The sequence below is a fragment of the Thunnus maccoyii genome, chromosome 8 (assembly GCF_910596095.1).
Source record: "Thunnus maccoyii chromosome 8, fThuMac1.1, whole genome shotgun sequence".
Classification (NCBI taxonomy): Eukaryota; Metazoa; Chordata; class Actinopteri; order Scombriformes; family Scombridae; genus Thunnus; species Thunnus maccoyii.
In genome coordinates, this window is record NC_056540.1 from 19,427,180 (window position 1) to 19,440,705 (window position 13,526).

General features: G+C 40.6%; 1 protein-coding gene across 5 annotated transcripts in view; it reads right to left on the reverse strand.

Moving 5' to 3' along the window:
* The window catches only part of macrod1 (mono-ADP ribosylhydrolase 1), a 128,126-nt gene that overhangs the window by 59,132 nt on the left and 55,468 nt on the right, over window positions 1–13,526 (reverse strand). For 4 of the 5 annotated variants that reach the window (XM_042418909.1, XM_042418912.1, XM_042418908.1 and 1 more), the window contains exon 4: window positions 305–334. The exons of the other annotated variant lie outside the window; for it this stretch is intronic. In XM_042418909.1, coding sequence (XP_042274843.1) covers window positions 305–334 — 30 coding nt within the window. The remainder of the gene's footprint in view (window positions 1–304; window positions 335–13,526) is intronic. 5 annotated transcript variants of the gene reach the window in all.

Genomic DNA, 13,526 nt, shown 5'->3' on the forward strand with positions numbered 1-13,526 from the left:
ACACACACTGCACTGCATGCAAACGCACCTTGAACACCTGCCACAACAAAGCACTACCTGCTACCAAATACAAAGAAAAACACAGACAGACGCACCACACACAGGACATAAAACACACACTCCTCAGCTAGTATATTGCACTGCATCATCTGATTAAAAGAAGACCGACATTTTAAATTATTTTGTGTCCAGAGAGCATTATTTGCACCACAAAGCTGTACTATTAATAACAGCCGAGGCCTACAAGTATCTTGGCAGGCAGACGATCACAGACAACCAATGGATCAGACAGGTTGTGACTTACCTCCACCTCCTCCAAGTAAAGAGTTGTTGGCTGAAAGAGAGACAAGAAAGAAGAAAGAACTATGAAAAAACATGCCTGGAAACATCACAACTACAACAGAGCTGAAAACAAAAGTCCATTAATCAAATCAATGGCCACAATTTGAATAATCAGTTAAAGTTTAAAGTTGTCTAATCAAGCAAAAATGGAAAATATTCCCAGGCTCCAGCAACTCAGATGTGAAGATTTGCTTCACAAATCTTCTTCAGTATTGAGAATTTAATATCTTTGGGTTTTGTACTGTTGGTTGACATTTTAAAGGGGTCACATAGTGCACATTTCCAAGTCTATATTTATATTCTGGGGCTCTGCTGGAGTATCTTTGCATGATTTACAGTTCAAAAAATCTCCTTATTAAGCTATTATATACTGGCTCTTTATGCAGCTCCTCAGTTCAGCCTCTGTCTGAAACAGGCCGTTTCAGTTCCTGTCTCTTTGAGGCCCCCCTTCTGATGAGCCCACAGGCTACGTAAACAATCAGTAATAGCAGGATTTAGCTTATTTTTCTCATTCTTTACTTCAAATGGAAACTTCTCAAATACATCTGTACATGTTTGAGCCCAAATCCGATTCACAATATGTGAGTGGACAACGTGAACAACACATGGAGCAACCTTAACAACAAAGGCTACGGAACGGATGGCCGTATGCATGAACAATCTGATGTCATAACAAGGAGGAAGCAGAGGTAACATTATTGCAAACGAAGCGTCCAGATTAGACTGAAGCCTGGGCTTTTAACTTGCAGGGAGGATTCTGACATATGTTCACCTCAAGTTTTGGACCTTTGACAATGTTAAACATAGGCATCAGACATCATAACAGTATAGAAATAACAGAAAATCATAAAAACCATGATATGTCCCCTTTAAGATGTCTCTCTACATCATATCTTTGTAGAACCATATATTTTTCTTCTGTGGACAGAAATCGGGCTCTGCATGGCCTTAACCTTTCACCACACTGTCAAAAAGAACATTATGATGCCCCAACATTGTACTTACTAACAGCTGAGTTCAGGGCATTTCTTCCTTCTCACTATGTTTGTGTGTGTGTGTGTGTGTGTGTGTATGTGTGTGTGTGTGTGCTTTGATCTCCTCAGATTTAATGGGGTTTTAAATCTAATGGGTTAAATGTGCTAAAATAACTTTTGGTATTGTTTTGTTTACATTTATTTTCTTGGGTAAAATAAAAGTCTATGCATTTGTCCTTCAGAGCATAATTTGTCATTGGTGCCAGCATTTCTCAACAAGAGTAGCTCTCAGTCCAAGTCCTCAGGGCTCATGATACTGCTGGTTTTGCCAACCAGCGAGTTAATTGCATTCACCTGGCATTGCAGGTGTAACTCAGCCCCTGATTATATGGATAGAATGAGAACCAGCAGGCTCTGTGTCCCGTCAATGAGGGCTGAGAAGCACCGCACAATATGAACAAGTAGTTTCACTGCCTGCAAAGCTAATGAGTAAACTCATGCTGAGGCCGCAGTACAAAGGAAAATAAACAACTCTGTGAGAAGAAATAGGCAAACACTATGCTTCAATTTGTCTTACAGTTATGAAACAAGTCAATCATACTGAGGCTTTTTTAGCTGGATAAGCAGGAGGTGATTGTATCTTAAATAAAACAACAATATACCATAATGAGATCTTTTTCCAGCTAGTAGCCTTGCTGGCCAGTGTGTCCCAAATCATTACCTTCACTATTTGAATATGAAGACACTACACATGTTTAAAGAGTGTAAATTGCTGGCAGGGTGATAAGACTGGCTGCATCTGCTTCTGACATAGGCGATAATCCAAGTGTTTTTCTCACCCGCGAATCCATAAACATGTGGAGTCAGCAGTGCTACCCCGGGGACATCTGCAGTGCCTTTAGAAAATTCAAACCTGACCACAAACTCATAAAAATAATGTTCTCCAATTCTTTCTCTGCTCATGGATTACATTTTGGTTGCTGTGACCATGTTGGGAAAATCAGATAAGAACATAATCTCTCTGCGAGGGACAGTTACAAAGTTAAGTCATAACACACAAGGGACGCCCTTCATTTTAGTTACTCTTTGCCAGTGGGCATTGTGCCAATTGGGCACACACTCACACAGTGTATCAGACAAGTTGGTATTAGAGAGGGAAGTAGAGAGACTAAATCCCACTGCTGTCTTTCTCTCTTAAGAAACCTCCTCTATTCATCGTTTTCACCATCCTCCACTGCCTCATTAATTGTAAATCCCACTTAACTTCTGCCTTTAAACACAGTTTACCTCTCAGTATATGTGAACAACTGCCTCACTAACATCTCCCAGAGTGAATGTCCATTCTCACTTGGAAAAAGAGCTCTATACACTACAGCGTGAATTAAAAGAAGGGAAGTTATTTAATGTGACAGTGGTGTGAGACTTTCCTGTGCAAAGGTTGTTTTAGAGCTTGTAGCGCTCATATGATGAGCTGAAATACAGCTCAGTCTAATGTAAAAGCTCATACAAATGAAATGTCTCCATTAAGTCTTCCATTCATCCTCTGCTGATTGGCTGCAGGCTGTACATAAGCGTGGTACCACACATTCTTGTTAATACTCGTCCATGTTGACTAACACGCTCTAGGCCGTATGAGGTACATTTGAACTGCAGAATAGTGAAAGACTTGCTTTTTAAAGTAAAAGACAAATCTGCCCGAAGGAGAGATGATGTGACTCCAGCATGGAGCACTGGACCGAAACCACAGTTATCACAGTGTGGTTGGTTGGTGGAGTGAACTGGTGAGCCCGTCTGAGACACCAGGATTGGGTTGCACCAGCTATTCATAAATCCATCATTAGGTTTGTGTTTGAAGTCCTCCTTCAGTTCAACTCTTATTTTAATACAATACTGACATGTCCATATGTACACTGAAAGAGTTACTGGCCGCTGTAATTGATCCTCCTCTCAATGCTGGCTGTGAAGTGATCCCTTCCTACTGTAGCATGACTCCAATATAAGAAATGGGGAACAAAATCCACGGTTCTCATTTTATGAAAAATGCGTTCCAAAGGTTAGTTAATATCAAGGTTCAGCAGTCTGAGTTGTTCAAATCAAGTGGGTTTCTTCCACAGTTAAGGTCATTTTAGAGTTTTCCTGAACAGTGTTTCCTTCTAGAGCGGCAGAGGAGGCACAGTAACAAAATGAGTGAATCTTATGAGTGATATTTACTTAAATTGACTATATACGACTGCTGACGCCTCACAATAACACAATTAAACTTTGAGATGCATTTTTGCAGAAAATGAACTGTTGATCTTACACTGGAACAGCATAAGGATGGGATCTCTTTACAGCCACTATGGACAAGAGGAACAGCCAAAAATTGTTTTAATGTACATATGGACATGTGAGTATTGTTTTAAGACAAGCTTGACATGACAACATGTCTAAGAAGCCAAACAATGCTTTAAATGTAACTGCCAGTCCTTTGTAAATATGTTTCAGAGTTAGTAGTATTTCAGATTATACTAACCTAACCAATCTGGTCATGTTATCAGCAAAAACACTGTTAGTCAAAATCTTTCCAGTTTACATCATTGTTAAACAGTATTTTGATCAAGTGTCACGTCAGACATGTTGACCATATTCCATATTACCAATTTTACTTCATTCAATCTAAACGGCTCATTTATTTGCACGCTAACGTTAGTTCTGTCCAGTGGTTGAGTCAGCTAAGCAACACTTACACTTACTGGGTGTAAATATTCAGTAACAGCTACTCTCTACATTATAACTGGTGCAACCCATTTGAATCTAGTGATGAGTAAATCCCCACTTATTAAACATTTATAACTAGGCTAGTGCAGCCAGTTCCAGATACATACTGGGAGTAGTCGACATGTCGGGTCACATGGACACCCAAAGTCATCAGAGGGAAAAAAAAAAGAGTTTTCATTTAACACCTTTAAATTTCACTGCTAACATAGTGTATTTTTTGGTTTCTATAACATAATGGGGGCAGCAGTTGCCTGACGCTCAGAGGGGTGACTGAAAGGTTGTCACAATTTAACCACCTGGACCAGGTGGATATATAGTAATAAAAAAAAAAACACCACTAAGGTTTTTCCATCAGTGCACTTTAAATGAAAAATATGCCTCCAGATGCTTTTACTGTTATGTATCAGTTTATGATGTTTAATGCATTTCAGGACTTATCTTGTGATGCAGTATTGAAATTTATTTTGTCACCCGCTTTCCCCACCACCTGCCTTGTCTACATCTATTTCAGTTGATGTCCAACATTTCCCAGAATGTCACTGCAATAAAACCCAGAGAACACACTGACGGTGATAGTGAGATTCCTCCAGTCAAGAAAATAGAAGTGTCTCCTCTTACTCAAAACACAACATGTTTTATGGCTACATTGCCTTCTGAATTACTAATGCTGCCATCAGTGTAGAAATCTGTATCTCTGCGCCCTCCATGATGGAAACTGATGAACGGCTGGTGCGAAATGGTGTGCATGAAGAAGTCCCTCTCTTACCATCTGACACTAAGATCTGGCTGTAAATGAAGTTTTAGTTTGCTGGTTTTGTTTTTCTGCAATCACATTCATTGCTGAAAATGTCTCAGTATAAGGTGACACTGCCTGCTGCGTGTTTGGACAGCTACCTTCAGAAATAAGAAAAATATACCTCCTAGAGCAGAAGAAAAAAAAAGGCCTCAGAATTGCAGGGTATGTTGTTCTTGCAAACTTGCAAGAAATGCCTGAAAACTCTGAACACCTCAACACTTGAGCCCCTTTAACTTTTTAGCAATTCGTTGATTGTTGCACTACTTTCTCGTTTCTTAGGCACTTGACTACCTCCAGTCGTTTCTTACTTTAATTAAAAAATAAATAAATTAAACCTTCTGTTTGGCACTCTCTCTCATTGCGCTTGTACCTGGTCAGCTACTTGAGAATTCGTACTGCGGCTCTTTTGAGTCACTGTTCTCTGATGCTTTATTGTCTTGCCTCGCTCGTAAGTCACTTTCGATAAAAGCATGTGCTAAATCACAAAATGTAAATGTAAATGTATTTATCCATTGAAATAAATATCAGCATTGATAACAGGCAACACCATGGAAATGCTCATGGGGGATGCTTCTGTATGCACATAATGCAAACAAAGTGCTTGTTGGGTCCTCTGATGACGTCTGATACCCCAATCCACTATGTTTTACTGATGCTAGGATTAGCAGAGCTGGAGGCGCATCCAAACATCTCTTGATGTGTGGAGATGAGAAACTGAGGCAAGGGTTGAACTTTTGTCTCAAGTTCTCTTTTTCATTCTTCACACAACTACTTCTATAACTTTGTGTGTGTACAGTTGAGCGCGACACCACGAAACCTTTGAGAAGAGACTGTCTGAAGATGTACACCATTATTTCCATTTGTTTAATTCCTTCACATAGACACAGAAAAGACACAGAGTTCTTGGAGAGATCAGAGAGGCAGTGTTTTACCAGGAGGAGGCTATGATGGCAGACATTTTGCCCGCCTTCAAGTGTGTCCAAGAGAACAGGTGTAAACACTTTTGCCTTTAGACATGTTCATGGTACCTCCTAGGTCGCTTCAGGCATACTCCTCTCTGTTTGTACTTCACTGCACCCTCTAAAAATGTATCAAACACTAATGTAGGGTTGACTGCTTACCCTTCCTGTAGTATTACATTATAATTGGCTATAGTAGGTGTTAGGAAGACATTTTTGATTGAGTTCATAATCACTGGCTGCTCAGGCAATTCAAAAGCTATAATCCCACATTTTACTCTCATCCTATTTTGCCTTTCAGAGAAAAGGTATGCCAAGTTCAAATTCAAGCTCAGTTTTTACCTTCCCTGTTACAAGCAGAATACATTTTTATTGTATCTCTCCATTTTAAATTCATCTCACTTGTAATCTTTATTCATGGGATTATATAATTATTTAAATGATATTATATAAAGGTGCAATAGACCTGTGATACATTATCAATGATCCCATGTAATACCGCTGTTCTCTGTGTAGGTGCTTGAGACAAAACTAGCCTGTGAGCCCTGTGGGGAAACAAAGACATCAAAGCAACAAAAACACTCATGTGTATGCACAATCACGCAGTTGAAGAGACATGGACACACACACACAAACACACATACACACATACTCACTCACATACATAGAAACATACAAGCACAACATCACAGGAAGGTGCACAAACACACATACACACAGGGCTGTGAACACTGACATATGTACACACATACACTTGCCAGCAGTTACACGTACACACACATACAAATGCAGACAGTCGTGTTTCAGTGTTTGGGTAACCATGGCGACGACAAAGCCCAAAGGTTTGTTACTGAAACCTAGTTAATTAGAGAAAGAGAGAGAGTAATGTCGATACTCGAGGGAAAGTGTTTCACCATCTGTTAAAACCCACATGTACCCTGGTACCCGGTCGAGTGTAGCACTGCGTGTGTGTGTGTGTGTGTGTGTGTGTGAGTGTTTGAGGCACGAACAGTGGCCACAGTTGTTGCACAGGCAAAAACAAACACACAATTCCCTTCTCCCATGGCACTTAATACATGGAGGCTAACAGTTTCTTTTTCTTATTGGTATTAGATGACTAATTGGAATAGCTAATACTGAGCAGCTAAATAAAGCGTGCTAGCATCTGCTGCCGAGACACACCAATTATCGGAGCGGGGAAGGGATCAGGGTGATAAGTTATACAACTACATACGGAGCGAGGCAAGGGAGGAGGGAGGGTAAGTTGACAGGGAGGGAGTGGAGGAGGAGAGTGTGAGGTGTCGGGGGACGGAGGAAGGGCTCGGGGAGGGGGGGGAGAGAGAGAGAGAGAGGGAGAGGGAGGGAGGGAAGGAGAGAGAGTGAGTGAGGGAGTGAGTGAGAGAGACAGAGACGAAGTGAAAGTGAGTTGAGGGTGGAGAAGGGAGACGCAGGACTAAATTTGCTGGGAACATAAAACAAGATGGAGTGTACTTCTTTCTTGGGAGGTAAGTAATCACGCTGAGGGGGAGAGACAGAGAAATTGAGGAGGGAGAGAGTGGAGGGTGAGAGAGGGGGGATGGAGAGCTAAATAGATTGATGCATCAGTGAAGGACAAGAGCTAAATGCTTAAAACCTGGCCAGAGAGAAGAGGAAGGAAGAGGAGAAAGAAGTTGGCTGTGATGGAAAGACTAAAGAGAGGATGAAAGCACTCATCTGCTGTTTGGCTCTGTTGAAAAATTGGGGTGTAACCACCTGTGTGTGTGTGTGTGTGTGTGTGTGTGTGTGTGTGTGTGTGTGTGTGTGTTTGGGGATTATGTTGAAATAATGATAATGATGATGAAAACTGGCTCAAATCTCCTTTATGTGAAGCTTTATTAAACCAGTCTTCTCTCTTTTGCTTGCTGTGGCCCCTCCATCTTATTTTTCGTTCTCTCTGCGCTCCGCACCCTCTCCCCCTTATTCCCCAGGCCCCCGGTGCAACCTGTTTGTGTATTCCTCCCTCTCCCGCTTCTCCTCTCCATCTCTCTCCCTCTTCACTTGTCCTAACCACCTTTATACCTCTCAGTCATTTAATTTCTTGCCATCATTTAGTTGGTCCACTTCAGAATGCCAATCAATTTGCTAGTGTCCTCATGGGGAAAAAAAAAGGACAAAGCAACAGATACTACACAGAATAAATACAGACACCTTTATCTGGGATTAAATGAGATTATAATATGGCTAAACTGATACAGATTCTCACCAGGATGAACTGTATAAGAAGGCTATAAAAATTAAAAAGAAATTTCCAAGAGAAATGCACTTGCTTTTAATAACGAACCATCATATAATAAATTAAGCATATAATGACAAAATCTCCGGATTAACTAATGGCTGCCCCACCCTGTGCTACATAACAAACAGTGCAATGTGGTTTAGGATTGCATAATTAAATGATGATAACTGTACATATCAGGTCTCTTGATTTTAAAGAGAATTTAATTTTTATTGCTGTTCTTATTTGCGGATGTGTTTACAGGGTTTTATCGGATTTCTTTGGCCTTTCAGCGAATGTAGCTACAGAGTTGTGTTGTGAATGTGTTTTCAAGGTTCCTGCGGTCTCATTCACACCTTGATATAAAAGACCCGTATTTCACCTCAGGGTTGTGACTGACGCACTAAGACCATGTGGTGAACAGAGAGAAACACTGCTTGTGCTTCACAAACCAAACATCATGCTGGATTTGGTGATGATTCTCTTCAAAAAAAAATCAACGAAAACCTCCACAGCAAAGTTTGTATTTTTTTAAAGCGATCTAGTTTGAAAGTAAATTTAAAAGTGACATGCTAGAACCTAACATTACTTATTACCTACATGTATATATATATATTTTACCATGCGTTACCTGCAGCAACTGTAAGACAAAGCCGCTGGTAGTGACTATTTTCAAGTTAATGTCAAACGAGACACGAGGAGTGACGAAACAACTTGGATACAGGAGAAGGTTGAGCCGAGTTCAACTTTATGCAAATAAGCGGCGATGTGGTGGTGAAATGACTAATTGAAGAGTAGATGTGTTCACTTAATGTTCTTCTGCTCTAAATCCTCTTGTGACTACAGTTACTACACTCAATAGTTGGCTGCAGTTATTGTACTTCCTCGACAATTCCACAGTATGAACTGAAACGCCCAGAAGTGACAGCAGGAACGCTGGCCACGAGAGAGAGAGAGAGACACATGACTTGGCACCACACAAGTCAGTCATTATATGCAGTAAAAAGAACAATTAATTGTAATATTATAAGTAATTTCACAGGGACAGCCTTAGACATTTGACTGACAACAAGCAAAAAAACACAAAAAAACCCAATAAAAGCTGAATTTGTTTTTCAGTTTTTTATAAAAGACTTGAAGGTTAAGCAAAAGCACATTAAAAATGATTTGTGAATTAATTAATTAAGAAAAAAATTGACTGATTCCACTTTTGGTTATTAACTTACTTTGTTTTTTGGCTATTGGTCAGAATAAGCAAGTTATTTGAAGACAGAGTTGAGCTTTGCTTGCTTTATGATTATTTGTCATTATTTTTTTTTACATTTCATAGAGTATCTTGTTAATATATTTGCTTACAAAATGATAATTTAATTGATATAAATAAATAGTATAGTATATAAATAGTTGCTAATAGTCCTTATATTTCTATAGGTTTCTTAGCGCTCTGCTCAAGCTGGATGTAAATGCACAATATTTCCAGTTTGCTGTAGGAAAGTCTCCTGCGTAAATTGTTGTATCTTTGATTTGGTTATCTGTCTGTTGCTTATAAAGATATCATCTCTATTAGCTTGTCTCCCAGTAGGAGCTCTTTTTAAATATTTATATGATGATACTGACCAGTCTTCCTCTAAGCCACAAATGGCTGGGTGAAACACTAGAGTGGTCTGATTCTATTATTTCAGATTCTGTATTGATTTAGTAAATCCTAATATTAAATATACTTTATTCGGATGCTTTTTGCTGGGAAATAAAACAAGTTTTCATTTTCTGGTTTCAATACTTGACAACCACAGTATGTATACTGTGACTACGTCATACATCAGCCTTTACTCACATAGTGAAGCGCTATGGCGGGTCTTATTCACCTCAGTTGTATTTAAAAACTGCTGTGATGTCACAAACTTGCACATTCAGCAGGCCAGACATCACCCAGATGTTCAACAGGTTAGCTCTTTACCCTCTGACAGGCAATATTGGATAAAGGCTTTGTCTGACATGACAAGCTGACATCATCTTCAGCTACGCTCTCAGAAAATTATTGAGCTGGTGGTAGCTTTCATTTGCAAGGACATACCGTACAACCCCTTCAGAATATGATGGCCGACATGCAAATATATCACAGAGGAAGCAGAGCAAAGGTTGAACGGTGATGATGAGGACAGCGAGGAGAAGAAAGCTTTGTATTGCCGTCTGTGGTTTGACTAGTTTAGAGATGAACGTGCAGGTGGTGTCTAGTCAGGTGAGAGCACATTTCACCACAGTATTTTACTTGCAAACCTACAACCAGCAGCACAAATGACACCCTGCTTATTATAGAAGAAACAGAGGAAATAAAATACTGTATATTCACTTTTTGTTTGATGCAAGAAGCAACAATCAGATTGTCATTACTCAGAAAATACTTTGAAAAGTGCAACAATTCTTATCAAGTATATATCAAGACAACAGAATCATGAGCCATCTCATCAACATTGTATTGATTAGATATTGCAATGCGTTGTGACCCACGACTCTAAATCATATTGTATGAAAAGATTCTCGTCCTACTGCACAACCACCGTTTTTTTTCTCTTTCATCTGTAGCATTTATCTTTGAGTTTGTATGACGTAAGCAATTTCAAGGGATTGTAGCACTAACATGCTTTAACCTACTTTTACTTAAGACAGTTGTCTGCGCAAGGCTATTAAAATGATACCATGAGGTATAACTAGACCATAAATTACAGTAATTTGCCACTGGTGCACTAATAGTTCCTGCAGGAATATGACTGCTATTTGTCATTAAGGAAACTGTAAAACAAAATGGAAAAAAAAAACTTTAACTGATTTTAAATGATCCCCTATTATAACAATAGACAATTAGCAACACTATTTGTTCTTGTATGAGGGCCCAGAATGACATAATATAATGTAATTCAATACAACAACACCACAATCAATGCACTGAAGAGCATAGCATGCTACCCTAGAGAGGAATGAAGTCCTCTCTTAACAAAAATGTTAAATGTGGCATTTATTGCAGGAATACTGCATTGAATTGCATTATATTGTTTAGGCGTTTGTGTTATTTTATTCTCCCTCATTAAACCATTAAAACTAAAAATCAGTGACACACATTCCAGTATACAATTTCTAGTAGAACCCAACTGATAAATCGGCCGATATTATCTCATCAGATATCAGAGTATGTGTATATGTCGGCCAAAGTCGCAAAAAACTGCAAAAATGACAAAGATAGGTTTGGAGAAGCTCAGAAACAGTGATATCGTTTGTTCACGAGAGAGCACTAAATTTATTTCCATACAGTTTCCAGCTCAGTGCATATATTTGTCACAAGTCTTAAATAAACTCAAGGGATCCTTATCAAAATGTTTATGTTACATTAAATAAATATTGATTAATATATCATTATCAGATGTTCTAAACTTTCAAATATCAATATTGATATTGGCCTCAAAAATCCAGTATGGTCACCATAATACTGTCTCGTTCTGGTTGTGACTGAGTCTGACTGTGGGAGTCGCTCAAACTGAATCAGACTAAACCTTGGGAAGTTACCTCTGGAGGAGCGCCAGAGGGTGCTGGTGATGCGACTGCGCCCAGGCCTGGAGCCCCAAGGGGGCCCACACTGGCCCTCTACAGACGCTCAGTGTGCTGATGAGCTGTGCACATGAAAATATGTTTGTCTGTGTTTTGCAGCCGAAGGCACCACAACCGTGTTCTGCCAGTGAAAGCTACATTTAATATTGCTGTGTCTGCAGTACCCAAAGGGCTCAGCTGTGGTAACTGTTAGTGAGGTACAAGACGTAAAACATAAGATGCCTCTTAGGCAGATAAAAATCATTGGTCACAAAGTCTGAATTAACAGACACTAAGTGAACCAGCAATGACTCCCGGCCATTAGCTGAGAGCACACTCAGCCTTTAAAGAGTCTACGCACTGCATCTGTGACTTGACTCCCCCACCCAGTCCTGTTGACACAATAACATGTCAGCGACAGCATTTGTGTTACTTTAGCCTATATGTTTTAAATTAAACCTCAAGCTGAGTCTGACATGTAGAACCAGCTTCTTTTCTACATCGCTGGCAAGTGTGATAAACCTTTCTGCTTCCTTCCCTCAAGGACTGAAATCCACTCATTTTCCATCTAAAGGGCCCCCAAACCGGCAGCACGTAGGCGGCCCCAGAGCACCCTGTGTGTGTGTGTGTGTGTGTGTGTGTGTGTGTTTCTGTCTATGTGTGTGTGTGTGTTTCTGTCTATGTGTGTGTGTGTGCGCACCTGTCAGTCTAAAGCTTGGTGAGTTGTCGATAATTGCTGGACCGTGGCGACCTGCTGAACCCCTGAAACGGAGCTCAGAGAGACGCTGTAAAGGGAACCCCCCCTCCCCAAAACACACACACACGCACACGCACAAAAACAACAGTGCGCGTAGCCTCGGCGCGAGACGAAGAAGAAGAAGAAGGAGGAGGGTTGAACGTGCGCTGGAGGCGACACCTGTCAAGCTGTTACTAAACACAGTTGGTTTATTTAAAAAGACTGAAGCGCCCTGAAGACTGGAGGGAAAAAAAACCGAGGTGGAAATAGAGATTAGTCGCACCTACTGACGCTGTTTTACGCTCGGGGAGAGACACGGAGCCCCTTGAGGAGGAAAAAAAAAAAGAAAAAAAAGGAGTGTATCAATAACGTTATGACAAGCTGCTTTGGAGTTGAAGTAACGAAGTTGACGTAGGTTGGATGTCGGCTAACTGACAGCGGGAACCGTTGGCACAAAAAAACGGCGGAGAGAGAGAGGAGAAAAAAAACGGGAGGCAAGACTTTATCCGAGGTTAGTCTCTCCCTCCCTCTCTCTCTCTCTATCTCTCTCTCTCTCGTATTCACACACACACACACACTCGCTGCAAACACATTAACCTACGGTAGAGTGAAACAACAGGGTGGGAGACAACCAGCGCACATCGCGGAGCCTCCTCCTCGGTTGCGGGCAGACCGAACATCCTCCCTCCCCCCCTCTACCTCCTCCACCTCCTCCTCCTCCTCCGGTACCTCCGCGGCGCGTACAGGGCTGCTTGACCGGGACTTAACGGACCCGTAGAAATACGTATTAACTTGAGAGGATGATTTGACAAGGATGCCTTGAGTTGAGGGACGAGGAAGAGGAGAGAGAAAGAGACTGAGAAAGAGGCAGCAGAAATGGATAACAAAGGTAGGATCTGTTTCTGGTTGATGACTAAACGGTTAATTCAGGTTAAGGAAGCTGGACTGTGAAGCTTTATGTTTCTCATGGTTGGTGTTGATGCTAACAGGCTTGTTGTTGGGAAAAATGTGTGTATTTGTGCAGCTACCTGCTGGACCGGATTTTACACAGTGAAATAATAATAATAAAAAAAAAAAGTAAAAAGAGATTTAAACAGCAGGGCTTCAGAGAGTTACAGGCAGAGGG